The sequence below is a fragment of the Rhinopithecus bieti genome, unplaced genomic scaffold (genome assembly GCF_001698545.2).
Source record: "Rhinopithecus bieti isolate Rb0 unplaced genomic scaffold, ASM169854v2 scaffold_16175, whole genome shotgun sequence".
NCBI classification, from domain to species: domain Eukaryota; kingdom Metazoa; phylum Chordata; class Mammalia; order Primates; family Cercopithecidae; genus Rhinopithecus; species Rhinopithecus bieti.
The window spans coordinates 287,922-305,658 of record NW_016808491.1 but is presented as its reverse complement, the minus strand read 5'-3'; the positions used below and the strand labels follow the sequence as shown (position 1 = coordinate 305,658).

Here is a 17,737-nt window from a genome sequence, read left to right as displayed (position 1 = left end):
CACGCAGAAGTAGGATAAATAGCACATTTCTGTCCCACATTTTTCCTAAAATGAAGGCAGTCTCTAATCTCTCTTTCCACAAACCTTTATGCACTAAACTGTGTGCCAGTGACATAGGAAGCTCATTTTGCTTGTAATGGGCCATATGCTTGTCTAGTAGATCATTTGTGAAACCGAAGTTTGCTATTATAATGTGACAGGTATGTAAATAACTTTTATCAGTGATCTCTGTAAAATTGATTCTTCCTTTCCCTTGTCATTTTAAAAGGAAACTTTATTTCAGCGTAGAAAGTGCATTGTCTGAACTCATCAACACCCTCTCTATCCTTCCCCCCCCCCAATTTGTTGCAGACCAGGATGAAAGAGCAGCTGAGCTCAGCAGGGAGCAGAATGAGAAAACCATCCGGAGCACGCAGACTGCGCTCCGCAATTTCCGTGAGTTCCTCATCTCCAAGTATCCTTCTGAAACAAGAGAGATTTATGTCATCCCTTGCAAGGAGTTGGATGCCTACCTTGCCTCTTTCTTTGTTGATGCCAGGCAGAAGGATGGGTCCGAATACGAACCCAACAGCTTGGCCAATTACCAGTGTGGGCTTGAAAGGTACCTAAAGGAACACAGGTATGGCTACAGCATCACCAGGGATAAGGAATTCAAGCGTTCCCAAGAGGCCCTGAAGCAGAAGCAAATTGAACTCCGCTGTAAAGGAAAAGGAAATAAGCCGCACAAGTCCATGAAGCTCACCTTTGCTGATGAGCTCATCCTGCGGAAAAGGGGACTACTAAGCCGTTATAATCCTGAGGGTTTGCTCAACCTAGTCTGGCTCAACAACACAAAAGCTTTTGGGCATTGCACAGGCTTCCATGGATCTACCTTAAAATGGGGTGATATCCGGCTCCGGGTAACAGAGACAGGTCTGGAGTACTTGGAGTGGATGGGTCAGGACACAGGAGACCTGAATGCCAAAACCAAGAGAGGGGGGACAGACTCCCGTGTGTATGCCACCCAGCACGCCCCACAGACCTGCCCTGTCCAGGACTATAAGGAGTATGCCCAGCGGCGGCCTCCCGCCATGCGCTACGAGGATGCCCCTTTCTACTTATCCATCAAGCCAGTCGTTAACTTGGCCGCTCTGCATTGGTACAACTGCCAGGCCCTTGGCAAGAACAAGCTGGCCAAGATGGTGAAGACCATGTGTGAGAAGGGCAACATCCCTGGCAGGAAAACCAACTTCAGTGTGTATCAGAGCTGCAGCACCTTGTCTGAAGCCCAGAGCAACCAGCTGGTGCTGATCTGTAACAATCTGAGCCAGCAGGCTGCCCAGTCAGTGGCTGGCCACTCCAACAATGGCAATTTCATCGTCTCCGCCTCCTATGACTCTTCCTCAGATACCGCTTGACCAGGTGGCTTGAGCAAGACTCCAGTTTGGTTACCATGTCCAGAGAAACTGTGATTATACACCGCTTCTCATTCCCCTTCCTGTGCCCTCAGTGTTAATTCACTTTATAAAAATATAAATATATAATATATTTTCTTTTTACAAATAAGCCAATGGAGATAATTTGGTATTACTAACATAGTATTTATAGGCTTAAGACAGATGTACTTGTGAGTGATCAAATGTAATTACTGTTACAGACTTTACAAAACCGTATGTGGTTCTCAGGCAACACATAGTAGAGAGGGAATTCTGTTTTTTAAAAACTGTCAGAAAGGAAATTGAGAGTCATCCTAGACTTACATGCTTGCGTCCTCAACTCCTGCTTTTCCTTCCCACCCCAACTCCCATTTTTTGTCTCCTTAATAAATGGCTTTATTTTTTTAATTTTTAAAATTCTATATTAATCAAGAGGAGACATTAACTTTACTGCTGACACAAAACTGTATTCAGCTAGATCCAGAATATAAAAGTGTTGTATAAGCTCAACATCAAAATAATTTACACCTTCTCTTTTTTAACATGAGTTTTAATTCCTGTGCCTCATTTTTACAATGTATGAAAATCTAGATGTTTAGCTAACATCTTTTATTTTGTGGGGAAAGGGTAGGAGGAGGGAATAAAGGTGCCATTCTTTTGGGAGCTACATGATTTGAAAATAATATGCAAAGTCTAATATTGTGGCTAAAAAGACTGTTAACGTAGCTCATTTAACTATTGTGCTTGAACCTGGAAAGAGTGTTTCTTTTTTTTTTTCCCTAAGAAATGGGCATAAATGAACTTTGACAAGAAATTTAAACCTACCAAAGCTTTGAAAATGTTGCCAAGCGTTAAATTATGTATAAAGAGAAGGTAAAGGGTGGAAAGTCTTACTAAAAATCTAGAAGCAGTAGTCGAGACAACAAAAAAACTCATCCTCTTCAAAGTTCATATTCCCCGAATTACTTACTTAGAAGCATTAAACAGTCTCTTTTCTCCTGGGGCAATGCTGGGTATTTGACTCTGTAATTGAGATCCAAGGAATATAATATTGGCACTCATTTTAGGTAACAATATTTTGTTACCAGATTTTGCTGAATTCAAAGCATTCTTGAAAATGTGTGAGATTCTTCTACAGTAAATATAAATGCATTCATCTGTGATATCCTGCAATTATTATAATAATTTTGGTTAAACATTTGTGGCAGTTTTTCCAAGGTCTTTGTTTTCAAGTCTTGAAGCCTATGGTGAATTATTAGTTAAGATATTTCAAAAATAAAATAAATTTAGACATTAGAGCCACAATAAAGCTGAGCTAGGTTCCTATTCTGTATAATCAGCAACACACATAAACCCCAAATTTTGATTGTTTTGTTGGACCTGGGAATTCTATTGGGAAATATTTGTACTCCAAGGCAACCTCATAATTCACATTAGCTAGAAAGGTAGGTGGTATTTTGTACATTAATTTAGTGTATAACCAGGACAAATTTCATTCTGAATTGCTTTGCTAAATCATCACAGAGCTGAGCTCTCCCATGGTCAGGGAACTCCTTCCAACACCAAGTCATAAGCACATAAAGACCCGTTCCTCTAAGCTGTGACCTTTCATCTGGCTCGGGAGTGGGAAGTCAGCTGTGGACTTTATGTGGTGGAATTAACCTCATGTTCATGACTTTTCCTCCATAGAGAAGCATTCATTTATACATCTAGAAACAAGAAGAAAGGGCAATGTCTTGCTTTATGTTTTTGTATTGATAATGATGAAAGCTGCCATTTTTGAGCCAGCATGCATGCCAGCACTGTGCTAAGTGACTTACATGCATCACATATGTAAGTCATAGTTACTAATCATAAAAAAAAAAAAAAAAAATGGAAAACACAGATAAGGATAAAGAAAACAAAATATATACTGATGAGTCTTCTAGCCAAAGATTACCATTAACATTTTGGCAAATATTTCTTCAGACATATTGTAATACTTACATATTTATTTATGTATGCATTATCTTAATCTTTTCAGCAACTTTGAAAAGGTGAGTTATCTTCATTTTATGGTCAGGTCAAGATAAGTCAATTAGGTCATAGCTAAAGAAACGGTAGTCTGTCATTTCACTCCAGAGTTTTTTTCTATTTACCTTTCTCAGTACCAGCTCATAATTAATTTCCAGTGGTTTGAGCCAGAGCTGGGGACACAGTGTCTTAACATCTCTGAAGGATGTCTGATCAAAAGGAATGCTGAGTGATCTTTCATGGTGGCAGCATGTCCTCTAGTCCTCTCCCACACCTATACATTTGGAGCCACAGAGACTCTTTCTCCCAGTTCTCTTTACAGAACCTTCTTGTTCTTATTCTATAGCTAGTCCTTACGGCATCAGACAGCTTACTTTAAGGGAACTCTTTAAAATATATAGTTATTTTATGTGGTTACCTCTCATATTTAAAAAAAGTTCTCTGTAAAACACTTAAAATGTTATGTTGCATCTAATTTTTAATTTACATAGTTTCTAAATTTTTGATATGTTTCTGACAGCACAGTAAGTTTGTCTTAAGGAAGAAGAGCACTCAGTCTGCACTGAGAAAGCAGAACTAGAAAATGTCAGTTCCCTATCTGTGTTTGTTGAGGTACTAAAATGAAAATCTTTGTCCTGCTTAATCATATTGCATCTTCATTTAGAAGAACACAATTAAATTGAGAATGTGAATTTTTTTTTTATTTATATTTTTCTGTGATAACTCAAACCAAATAGGAACATCATGACTTTTAGTTTCAGAAAACTGTTTTCTGAGTAATGGCTTGGTAGAAGCATAGCCAAATTACAGTATCTGTCTTTTTTTGTTTCTTTGTTTGTTTGTTTGTTTTAATAGAGACAGGGTCTTGCTCTGTCGCCCAGGCTTCAGTGCAGAGGTGCAGTCATAGCTCACTGTCAGCCTCAAACTCTGGGGCTCAAGAGATCCTCCCGCCTCAGCCTCCCAAATAGCTAGAACTACAAGTGCACAGCATCACGCTTGGCTAATTTTTTGTAGAGATGGGGTCTCGCTGTGTTGCCCAGGCTGGTCTCAAACTCCTAGCCTCAAGAGATCCTCCTGCCTTGGCCTCCCAAAGTGCTGGTGTTATCTCTTGGAGTTAATTACATTATGAAAAATCTACAACTACCTCTAAATTTTGTGTTTTCATCTAAATGATACTGAAGAGATAGTACTGCCAGATGCCATTTTTATTATTTGTAATATTAAGAAAAAATCATGTTCATGCTGTGGCAGAGGCAGATGTCAAAATTGCATATATACTTTAGCAAAAATCAACAGTCCAGCAGGTGTTCACTACAACTGAATGTGCTGCCTTTTCAGGCAATCCTGTGGCTCAAATAAAGCCATATTTGCAGTACTTAACTTTATGATCAATGTAATGTCATGTAAGAAACCCTCCAGTGTTCCTCATATAACTGAAAGTTTTGCACTACCTACAATAAAAACACTGAACACTGTCAGCATTTGGATAACATAGCTACATAATTTGGTCTTTCTTTTCATAATCATGTGAGTGACTATTGAAAACCATAGGTGCTAGCTATTAAAAAAAAAACTAATATTTGAAAAAATTAGAGATAGGATATTTATTCAAGACAGCTTATTCTAGATTCCATTTGATACAGTTATTAGGGCTGGTCTGAATATGACTTATAAATCAGCAATTTAGGATATTTATAATTATTTTTCCCTATGGCTAAATTTTCCCTATGTTAAATCACTGCCTGTTCTACAAAAGAGTAGTCTGAAAATCTTCTAGCATACATTTGATCTCTTTGGTTTTTCAGTTAGATTACTGTTAGCTGAAACTTTCATAGCATTTACTTGTCTAAATCATATGGCTTAGCTTCCAGATGCAATGAAATCAATGACTTTATTGAGATGAAAATTTGTAGTCAGATCAACAAATATTTATTGAACAGCTAGGGGCCAAACTGGGAGGGATATAAAGATACATAAAATAGTCCCTGCTCTCAAGGAATTTATAAAAGACATTGTAATAAAAGTAGTTCATTTTGAGAGCCTAGCAAAAAACTCTATGCTAATACTATTTTGCATAGTTTTCCGAACTTTGTACTCATGCAATTTATCCATTATTTATTCATTGAATATGTAGGTTTGCTGCGGAATACATAATGCTGCTTTGAGAATTTTCTGGAGAATCTTTCTTAGAGCCTATTTTAAAATCAATAAAGTGAAGGCATTTCTGTACCATCCGTTGTGTTCATGTAGGTGCACATATGCATCAGAATGTGCAGATCCGTCATCAATGACCATTATCTCTTGAGCACTGATAGTGTGCCATTGTACTGAGTGCTTTATAAGTTGTTTCACTTAATTCTCACAATGGTCCTATTAGCTAAGTATTATTATTTCCCTTTTATAATTGAGGAGATCCAGAGAAGTCAAATGGCTTGCCCATGTCACAGTTAATATGTAAGAGCATCCGTATCTGAAATTAGATCCAGATCCCATTAAGCACTCTCTTTTTCTGCTATAGCTGCATGTTCAAGAAATGATTTGCTGTGCTTCTGTAGACGCTCTGAAGTTGTAAATTATAAATGAAATCCCAGGTGTAATAAAATCATCAATATTAGTTCAGTTCCTCATTGATGGAGATCAGTGCCATCACCAGCACGTTTGTTAGCACAACGTTATTGAGGCCCCATTACTGTAGTAGTTTGAGATGAGATGTTAACCAGTTTGTTTACCCCTGGTTACCAGCAGACAGCAGAAGTTTGTGTCACTCTTTAAAAAACACCTAACTTTGGCATGGAGGCAAGTGTGTATATGCACAAGGAAGTATATATTTAAGTGATTGTAATTTATTTTTACCCCAGTTAAAGCCAAAACCCCAATTTCAAGAGAGTCCTTTATAATTCAGGCAGGGAAGGGTCTAGGCAGAGGGAATGCCTACAAGCCAATATCGATTGCCATTGACCAGATACTAAATATGAATTAGAGGTAGACTGTGAACCTATTAAGAGTTTTCCTGGTTCAACTATCTGCAGTTTAATGTGAGACAGATGATGATCTTAATCATCCCTCTTCTGACTGATTTTATCTGTAGGAAAGGTATATTTTGATCCTTATTTCTCTAGCCAAAATAAAGCTGTAATACTAAGCACCTGTAAATAAAAACTCTCCCATATGATAGAAGAAATATATACGTAAGCCTAGGGAGGAAAGTCAAGGGGAATGTATAATTTCTTGCAGCAAGATATTTTTTAAAGCATTCATTCATTTAAAAATAGTTACAAGTACTGAAAGAATTAGCAAGTTCTCTGTCAGTTTAATAAATGTTTCCCAAATAGAATTCTATTATACAAGTTATGTCTCTGTACATCTACCATGTGATATGGTACAGACAGACAATGATGAGTTAAGAAGTGCACACTGGCAAGGGCATCCTCAGTTGTTGTTTAATGCATGGTATTCAGACATTGCTTTCCCTTCCCACTTGCATCTGGTTGAGATGATATTGAGTGTATAGCCTTTCATAAAGCAAAATGATGAAGCTAGGATAATTTTAGAGATCCTTGCCATCAGACAGAACTGGAATAAAGAAATACATCACAGATATCATCCTGTTGGGAGTTGGTGTATTTCTAGTGATATAACAACAGAAAAGAAGAGATGATATTGATGAAATACCAAGAACTCTACTTTTACTTTTCTAAACAGAAAAGGAAGACATTTAAAATTTCTCATGGTCCAGCCTGTTTGTAAATTGACCAGTTGGGCCTGCCAAAGCTGAGCAAAAACTTGAAAATTATTTTTTTAATGGCATTTTAATACACTTGAGTTCTTATGTAAACAATGACTTTTGTGAATTAGAACCAGAGTATTAATTAGGTCAGAATCCCAGTTTGATTAGAATATTAATTAGGTCTGAGTATTAATGTAAACCATTGTCTTTGTTGAATTATTAGTCATAGAGGCTAGATCTGGAAAGGACCCAAGAGATCATCTAGCCCAGTGATTTTCACGCTGTAGAGAGTAGGAGTCACCACGTCCTCATGTAGGTGGGGAGTGGGGAAGGCAAGGAGATAGAAATAGCCAAGAGAACACAACCTCAAACAAATTCCCCAGAGGTCTCATGTTTCCTATCCCCTCCCCTCCTTCTTTGAGACTCACTAGACTGACTGAGCTGCTGTTACCTCTGGAATGCATCCTTCAGGTGTGCTAGCTGGAAAGTAAAATTGGAAACATCTAATCCACCCTTTTATTTATTTATTTTTCGAGACAGGGTCTTGCTCTGTTGTCCAGGCTGGAGTGCAGTGGCACAATCAAGACTCACTGCAGTGGCACTGCAGCCTTGAACTCTTGGGCTCAAGCAGTCCTCCCAACTCAACTTCCTGAGTAGCTGGGACTACAGGTTCATACCACCATGCCTGACTAATTTTTAAAAAATTTTTGTAGACATGAGATCTCAGTGTGTTGCCCAGGCTGGTCTCAAACTCCTGGACTCAAGTGATCCCCCGACCTCAACCTCCCAAAGTGCTAGGATTACAGGTGTTGACACTGCTCTGGCCTAATCCACCCTTCATTTACAAAAGAGGCAACAGCCCCAGAGAAAGGAGGTGAATGCCGAGGTGCGCACACCTTGTTAGGGTGTGAGCTTTCCCTTGTTGGGGTTAAAGCCAGGACTAGAACCAGGCACCCTGGCTTCCTGTCCATAGGTAGAGTTTAGAGAGGAAAAACAGCCCTGTATTTCTGCTTCTTGTTTTTCCAAATTTTAATTGTTTTAAAACCCACAGATTTCTCTTAGGAGTAGATTCAAGCTGCCAGGTTCCGATAGGCTGTTTTGAATGTGACATTTCATTTTTCATTGTGTTGTGTTACATCTTAGTTTTAGCAACTTTTCTTTTTGGAGTTTGATAGGAAAATCTGTAAATGTAATTGTTCTTTGATTCTAACGAACATCTCTCAGCTTACCCCATTTATATTTCATTTTCAATTATGGAGGGGAGACTACAGTCTTCAAGAATATCAATCCTAGTTATAGATTATGAACAAGTACATTTTTGTTTAATTTGATATTCACTTGGATATCGAGCGACATAGCATATATACTACTGGTTCTGAATGCAACCCATAGTATTTTTTAGTCTATGGCAAGTTTTAAAAATCATATTTAAAGTTTTGGGACATATCCTCAGTCAAAAGGATCAAATTTCTATCAACATAATTAGGAAATTTCTGAAGTAAATTAATTTAGAGATAGTAAAGGGGGAAAATGGTAACTAAAGGAAGAGGCCTACAGTAAGTAGATGTAGAAATACAAACTTACTTAAATGCAGATTATTTGTATTTCTCATCTTGCTTACTCTTCTGAAAAGGAACTCAAGCATAAATATTTAAACACTTCACAAATTTTTGTTTTACAAATCATACTTACCAGATCATAGTTGAAAAAAGTTCAAATTTTAGATGTTTTTTAAAAAGGTACGGTGTGATTTGTTTTTTTATATAATGTTGAATTATGTTAGACTTCTAATGTTTGTCTTGGTATTACACTGGAATTAGACAGCATTTTTACCATTATACATTCATTTCAATAAGAGCTTTGAAAATGCTTTGGCATTGTTTGTTTGTGATGAGTAGAATTAGGAAGATATCAGCAATATAGATTCCTAACAGTAATTGTGTATACTGTATTTTAGTGATTTTTATGTCCATTTATTTTCTGTAATTCTTTTATAAATCCCTTAGTATTCTTCCGCTAGAAATTAATTTATAATTGATTATTTATATTGGATGAAGTAGGAGGTCCATGTTTAGTATTAACCCACTCAGATTAACTTTATCTAACTGAACTTTTATATCTATAATCCATTAGATTGTTACAACTTTTTAAATAGCATTTATAACAAAATAACTTTTGTTTTATAAAACATTTGTTACAAAAAAAACACCTTGCCAAAAATCATTACGATTTCTATGCATTGTGTAATATTCAGTGATGTTGAGATTTTGCATGTTGTTATAGGTGCTCTTTCATATGTACGTTTGTGGTGTTGATGTGGAGTTGTTAACCACTGCTGCTATCACTTGTTGTAGTTAAACTGAAAAACTGTTAAAAGGCTGTGCCAGTCAACATTTCTATGTGTGACTTAAGTAACTATGTACTTCATTGTTTAATATTTTGAGCCAGCACTTAGTGGCCTCTACAGAAGGAAATATTGTAGTTGTCAAAGTGGTGCCAAACTTGAAAATCTTGTGTCATATTTATAATTCCAGGTTAGGTCAACTTTTCTTCGACACTTTCCAAGCTCTTTGAAAGCAGAAAATATTTGCAAAAGAGAAAGAAAGCAAGAACTCTGAATTTTTCTAGTACTCTCTCCTCTAGAATTTTAAACATTTTTTTCTTTTGATACTTGAGTATCTTACAGAAAAATCCAATCGAATGACAATAGAGCAGTAGAATTTCCCTTGATCTGGATATTTTTAGGCTGAATAGTATAATAGTAGAGGACTATGAGGTGCATACATTATTTTTGTTGGCTATCATGGCTTATTGTTTGAATTTCATTTAATAATATTCAGGCTGGACATGGTGGTTCACACCTGCAATCCCAGCACTTTGGGAGGCTGAGGCAGGTGGATCACCGGAGATCAGGAGTTCGAGGCCAGCCTGGCCAACATGACGAAACCCAGTCTCTTCTAAAAATACAAAAATTAGCTGGGTGTGGTGGCTCACACCCATAATCCCAGCTACTTGGGAGGCTGAGGCAGGAGCATTGCTAGAGCCCGGGAGGTGGAGGTTGTAGTGATCTGAGATCACACCACTGCACTCCAGCCTGGGTGAGGGAGCGAGGCTCCAACCCAGAAAAAAAAAGAATATTCAGTAATTTTATTTCCTTTATAAAGAACCATTGAAACCTCACAGTTCCCACTTGTTAACTTTTACATTCAGCATTTACACAGATTTACTTAACATACTTGGTTGCCTTATGGCCATCAGGATTTCTTCATGCCCACCTGTCTGGTACCTGGTGTTTCTATCTTGCCTCAGCAATTCCGAACAAACTGAAAGTAAAGACAGAATTGTTTCAACAGATTGACTCTACTACACATTGTTAAAATTTAATATGAGGGAAATACCACTATACTTTTATTTATACTCTTAAAATGAGTGGGGGGAAACTGTCATAAAGTGTTAAGAAAAGAAGGCTGCTTCCTGAAGAGCCTTTTTACACCAACATGCCAGAACTCCACATTTGGTGCAGCGTTTCCTTCTGTCAGTTCAATGGGCTTATGATTACAAGATTCCTTTAATAAAGGGGTAGTCTCCTGAATTGTATAGAAACTGTGTGTGTGACTGTCAGATACGCAGCAACAGCCAGTGCTGTATTTGGACACATTGCTGCTGAAATTACTGAGTTAATTCCAAGACTATTGAAACTAATTCATCAAGGTCCCCACCACCTCTTTGCTTAAAGGAAAACAAAGGCAGATTTTAACTGTGAGCCTTTTCTCTAGAATATGCTATAGACATTTGCCCCTCCGTGAGGTGATAAAGCAATAAAAATAAATTTAATTATGTGTGGTCTAAAGAAGTTCTGCCTTTGTCCATTGGCCTCCAGAGTCACACAAAAGTATTTCTACATCAGAGATTTTCAGGCAGAGCCTTTGTACCAAGAATTCCTTTCATATTTTGGACACCAAAGATTATGGCATGATACATCCTGATGATTAACAATTTAGCAATGGGCACATTTATTTGAGTCCTGCTCTTGGGTTTATTTCCCACCTTGGGGTCTTATGTACATTTTGTATTTCTGTCCTGAGGCCTTTTTACCTCGGGCGGTTTTTAAATCAAATACATATATATTTATTAGGTTTCTAATTTATAGAGTTTCCAATTTTTCCCACAATTTTAAATGTTTTCACTGCCAAAGTTAGATGTACATTTGCTAGATTAACTCCATGACTGGTAATAGTTTGTACTTTTTATGTTGTAGTCTGAAAATGTAACTCTAACCCTGTAGGCCTGAAACCTGGTGGGAAAATGATCGAAAGTGTTTTAGATTCAACAGACTTACTACATATGACTTATCTATTAAAATGAAGAACTTTCATGGTTTACTAGAATGAATGCTGTATTCAACTTCAACAAGGTCTTCCATCCTTCTTATAAATCTTAAGAATGCATTTAAGGTTTCTTTCACTTTTACTTTATCCCTTGGAAGTTAATTGGGAATAAAAAGATTTATCAGTTTAGTCACTGTAATTTAAGACCAGGCATCTGCTTAGAAATACAATAACCACAATTAATACTTAGAGAAAATTGTTTCAACAGATCAACTCTGCTATGTGAAAAAAATATCGTACTGTTCTTTGAGGATGCATTTACTTTTCCCCAAATTTGATAGATTGTTATTTTTTTATATTTTTTTCTGGGCACTTGGTTTTTAACTGATTTACATGAAAAAAGCACATGTGCCTGTTTCACTCAAATCATATTTTGAAACTTTTTAAAAGCTGCTAGTTATAGTTTGTGAAAGAGGAGAAAGGTGAATTGAAATAGAGGGAAATTTCTGTTACTGTGTCAAATATGTGACTGATGATTTTGGTCAGATAATCTGCTGCCTGTCAATATTTGTAATAGAATTTTTTGTTAAGAGTACTCTCAGTTTCATCTTTATTTTGCTGCTCACTGATTTTTTACACTAAGATGTTCTCATCTTTGTCAGCTCACTGTTTTTGCTTCATATTTGTCTGTATACTTGTGCTCTAAATAAAAATCTAGTTTTATGTCTAGTTTATTCCATTGTGTGTATGTTTGCCTTTAATGTAGTGTAATTTTCTATTGTTTTTGATATTTGTTGGTACAGCCTAAAACTTATGGAAATAAGAAAAGCAATCCAATAAAGTCAGCTAATGAGTGTCAACAGTGTCTCTATAATGAGAGCATGCTTGAGTCACAGTGTTTTGTCTGTATTTGGGCATGATGACCAGTCTTCATCCATTTAATAAATTGTTTTCTGCAAAGCTGGCTGATTTTTGTAGCTACAACAAACAAACCACATTTTGAAAAACATGTTGTCGACCTGGACATTGTGCACTGGCCTCAGGATACACAGTCAGTGCAGATTGAGCCAAGCAGCCCATGTGCAGTGTTTCTAACCACTGACATGGAGGGGAAGCCCTGGAAGGGGAAGCCTTGTGCATGTGACTAGGGTAGCAACAGTCCTTTGTATAGGATCTACAGTTGAATTGATCGTGGGCTGCCTGGAGCCCCAAGCCTGAAAATCCTGTTAATAGAAAAGAAAGCCCCGCTGCAAACAGTGAACGCGCTTGTTTTTGTGTGGAGCTCTGTTGGCCATTTTTCTTTACCTCGAGTAATCCCCTTGTCAGACACTTCTTAAAATAGGTGCAAAATTATACTAAGCTGAGGCTGGGCACAGTGGCTCATGCCTGTAATTCCAGCACTTTGGGAGGCCAAGGCAAGAGGATCGCTTGAAGCCAGGAGTTTGAGACCAGTCTGGGCAACAAAGGGAGACTCTATTTTAAAAAATAATTTTTAAAAAATTTTTAATTATACGAAGCTAAGGAGATGCCATGTTCTAAAATTACTTATTTTAGGAGAATCATTTTAGTCAGATATAATTTTCATGTACCATTTATTACCTTTGGCACAATGATGGTGTTCTTTGAGCCAAATAGGAATGGCTCTCCAAAATTAAGTTGGTTAACTTCAGACACATTTTTTGTGTCACTAAAATCGTTTAATAATGAAAAAACATGTTAAAACATCTGAAAATACAACATCTCTCATACAGAATTACTTGCAGAAATGCAAATGTTTTTCTTTCATGGCTGAATAGTCCACCAGTCTTTACTCACAGTTGAATATTCCAAATAGAAACAATGACTGTATTTTTGTATGATGATAGATTATATACATTACAGGTAGTTACACCTTTATATTTTCATAGTACTTAAACAAGGAGCTCATCTTTAAGTGTGCTTGCAAGTTTTACATTTAAAATGTGACAAATTTTATTTCCTTGCTAGGGAAAGAATATTAGAATTCAAGTTGAGTAATAACTACAAATCAAATAATGTTTTCCTTTTTAAAAGTCTTATTTATTTTCAATTTATTCATACTTATCTTTTTGAAGAGGATTCGATGTGACTAAAATGGCTAATATGTATGGAAAGTTTAATGGTGATATATCATCTCAAAAGATAATTTTGAATGCAAACACTGAATTTGATGGCAAACATTTTTAGAGTGAACGTATGAATAAATGGAAGGCTAGGCATGGTGGCTCATACCTGCAGCCCAGCACTTTGGGAGGCCAAGACAGTAGGATCACTTGACCTCAGGAGTTCAAGACCAGCGTAGGCAACATAGTGAGACCCCATCTCTACAAAAAATTTTAAAATTAGTCTGGTATGGTGCTGCGCACTTGTCCCAGCTGCTAGAGAGGCTGAGGCAAGAGGATCGTTTGAGCCCAGGAAAGGAGATAGGGGATACAGCAAGCCGTGATCACGCCACTGCACTTCAGCCTAGGGAATAGAGCAAGAGCCTGTCTCAAAAAAAATAAAAATAAAAAAATGGAAGTAAAACCACGATTTGCTTTGTTAAGATTTATAATGCTTTGAAAATGCTAAGGCAGTAAGTAGACATTTATTACTAATAATTGGTAAATACTAGTATCAAATCAGAAGTAAAAATCACAGGACTCATTATCTATAGATAAGAATGTTTAACATTTTCATGTTTTATTTTGGACTTCTTCCTTACAAAATATACTTCAAAACTAATCCAGTTGTATTTACCATTTTGTACGTTTGTAAAAGATCTTTAGTTTTTGAAAGTAGATTGTTATGTAGCTACATATTTTTCCATTGCGCAGATGTACCAAAATCTATTTTATAATGCTGTTGTTAGATTGGATTTGTTTGCAGTTTTTTGCTTTTATAAATTTGCCTTAAAGAACATCCTTGAGGATACATTTTTGTATACTTCTCTGATTAAATCCTTAGGATACATTTTTAAAGGAGGAATTCCTGGGCTAAATAAAAAGCACATTTTATTTATTTTCCTATATATATTTCCAAAGTCCTACTGATTTTTTTAACTTGCAAATATAATATGTTCATATTGCAAAACTTAAAGTTCCATGGAACTAATCACTAACCAATGTGATGTGTCTCCAGATTTTTTCTACATAATTATAAATCATTTAAATTTTATTTTTCTTATGAAAATTGGAATATTGCTATGTATATTGTCCTAGAGTGAATTTTCTTTTAAATTAATATATTGTGGAACTGTTTTCATGTTAGCATATAGAACGGTAACAATTTTTAATGACCGCATGTAAATATATATATATATATGCACGATTATTTTATCATCTGCTAGTGGGTTTTGGTGATCATCTATGTTCATTTATCTTTGCACACTTGTATATTTCTGTATTTAGTCAAAATTGCCCACCGAAAAGTTGTACTGATGTAGACATCGTTCAGTATTGACTGAGAGTGCAAGCTCCCAGCAGCCTGGCCAACATTTAGATATGGACCTTTTTGTGTTTTTGATAATCTGGCCAATGAAATATATCTCATTTCAATTATAATGGCTATTACTAATGCATTTTGTTGTTTGTATCTGTTCTGTGAATAATTGCCTGTCATATCCTGGGCCCTTTTGCTAACAAGTTATTTTTCCTGTTGATTTGTAGGAGCTTTTCGTATGTCCTTGGTTTATGTTTTATAAGTATTTTCTCCAGTTATGTTTATTATCTTTTAAAATTTGTTCAGTGCAGGATTTTCCAAATTTTTTGACATCTAATCATCTGTATTTTATACTTTTTGGGTTGTGTTGTGCTGAGAAAGACTTTCTTTCCTCAATTCCAAAATCATGAAAATCTGTCTTCTTTAAGGAAACAGCTTTAAAAAAAAAGAAAAAAGAGCCATTTAGATATGTGGGTTTTGTGTGTGGTATGAAACAGGTATCTAAATTTGCTTTTGTTTTTGCTTTTCCAACTCAACCAATTATACCATTTATTGAAGAGTCCATCTTTCCCCAACAATTTGAATTAGAGTCTTTATTATACCCTCATTTTGCATATTTGCAGACCTTTTCTGGATTCTCTTCTGTAGCAATGATCTATTTGTCTCTTTCTTACAAATACTAACTTACAAATAGTAATTTACAATTTATAGTGGTGTTATGGTACATTTTTTTTCAGACAAGGCCTCCCAATTATTTTTGAAATTGCCTTCCTTTTCTTATACATTTACTTTCTTAAACTTTAGAAACATCCTAACAAGTAACAACAATCAAAAAAGGGGGGATTTTAATTAGAATTACATTTAATTAAAGATTACATGAAGAAATTAAATATCTTTATAATATTGAGTCTTCCCATCTAGGTTCATGGTAGAACTCTTCATTTTTTAGGTTTGCATATACATTTTTAAAGGAATTTTTAAGGATTTTTTAATGTTTTCTTATTGAATTATACAATAATTATTGAAGTACTCATACTTACTGAAGTATAGCTTGATTAATTTTTATGAAGCTAATATATTGCTGTAACCACCACCTGGAGGGAGACATAGAATTATTACCTGAACCCGAGAAGCTTCCCTCATGCGCCCCCCCTTACCTCCTTGAGGTAACCACTGACTTCACCATAGAGTCATTTTATCTGTTTTTGAATTACATAAATGGACCCTTTCAATATACTCTTCTGTGTCTGGCTTCTTTTGCTTAACATTATGTTTGTGGGATTCTTCCATGTTTTTGCATACAGTTCACTCCAGTAGTCCACTCCTTGTTGCTATTTTATAATAATTCATTGTATAGATATTTTATAATTTTATATGCATACTATTGTTTATGGGGTCATAGGGTCATTTCCAGTTTGGGGCCGTTTATTATTTGTTGTACTATTATGCTTTTATGAACACTCATACGTTCATGCCTTTTGGTACACATATGTACACATTTCTGTTGGGTATATATTTAGGTGTAGGATTACTGAGTCATAGAATTGGTGTGTGTTCAGCTTTAGTAGATACTATTAGTGTCCAAAGTGGTTGCACAAATCGACACTTGTACCAGCTTAGTAAGAGTGTTCCTGTTGCTCCATATCTTCACTTTCACTTGACATTTGCAGATTTCATTTTTCATTTTAGACATTTTGGTGAGTGTATTTTAATTTATGTGTCCTGGAATATTAATATTTCTCTGCCCTGGAATATTAATGTTTCTGTGCAGGGCCCATTCACATTTTGTCCTTTTTTTTTTTTTTTTGATTTGTTTTTGAGATGGAGTTTTGCTCTTGTTGCCCAGGCTGGAGTGCAATGGCACGATCTCAGTTCACTGCAACCTCTGCCTCCTGGGTTCAAGGAATTCTCCTGCCTCAGCCTCTCAAGCAGCTAGGATTACAGGTGCCCACCACCACGCCCAGCTAATTTTTTGTATTTTTAGTAGAGATAGGGTTTCACCATGTTAGCCAGGCTGGTCTTGAACTCCTGACCTCAGGTGAACCTCCAGCCTTGGCCTCCCCAACTGCTGGGATTACAGGTGTGAGACACCATGCACGGCCGTCTTGTCCATTTTTAATTGGACTGTCTCCCTTCTAAATGATTTTTTTCCTCTTCAAAAAAACTTTTAAGTTCAGGGGTACATGGGCAGGTTTGTTACATAGGTAAACTTATGTCATGGGGGTTTGTCCTTCTAAATGATTTTTCAGGTAAGTGTACTGCAACATCTTCTGCCACTGTGTGGCTTGCCTTTTCACCTTTTAATGCTGCATTGTGATGAATGTCTAATTTTCATTTTAGTGGAATTCAATTTATCAACCTTTTACTTTTGGGGTAGTGATTGTGATCAATCTTACTTTAGGGGTAGTGATTTTGATGTCCTGTTTAAAAATGTGTGATTATCCCATGGTCATAAAACTGGTCTCCTGTTTCCTTTCTTCCTTTATTGTTTTACTGGTCACATTGAAGCCATGATCCATTTGGAATTGTTTACGATGTGAGGTAGGGATTCCATTTTCTCATAGTGTGTTGAAGATGTTTGTGTTTGTGTTTTTGAGCTCAATTGGCCTATAATTTTCTTTTATTGTATTGTTCTTTGCTTATTTTTATAGAAAAGTTACGCAGTCCTATAAAAGAAGTGAGTGTTCCTCTTTTTTTGTTCAGTAGCAGAGTTTGGCAGTTGGAAGTATTTACTGGTGAAACCCATATGAACCTGAAGCTTTATTTTGGTTTTTTAGTGTGTGTGCGTGTGTATTTTTTTTTTTTTTTTTTTTTTT

The 17,737-nt window shown here is 36.2% G+C and overlaps 1 protein-coding gene across 2 annotated transcripts in view; it reads left to right on the top strand.

Moving 5' to 3' along the window:
- The window catches only part of KIAA1958 (KIAA1958 ortholog), a 185,974-nt gene that overhangs the window by 142,017 nt on the left and 26,220 nt on the right, over window positions 1–17,737 (top strand). The window contains exon 3 of one of the 2 annotated variants that reach the window (XM_017886749.1): window positions 352–435. The exons of the other annotated variant lie outside the window; for it this stretch is intronic. Within the exon in view, the coding sequence (XP_017742238.1) occupies window positions 352–435 (84 nt within the window). The remainder of the gene's footprint in view (window positions 1–351; window positions 436–17,737) is intronic. 2 annotated transcript variants of the gene reach the window in all.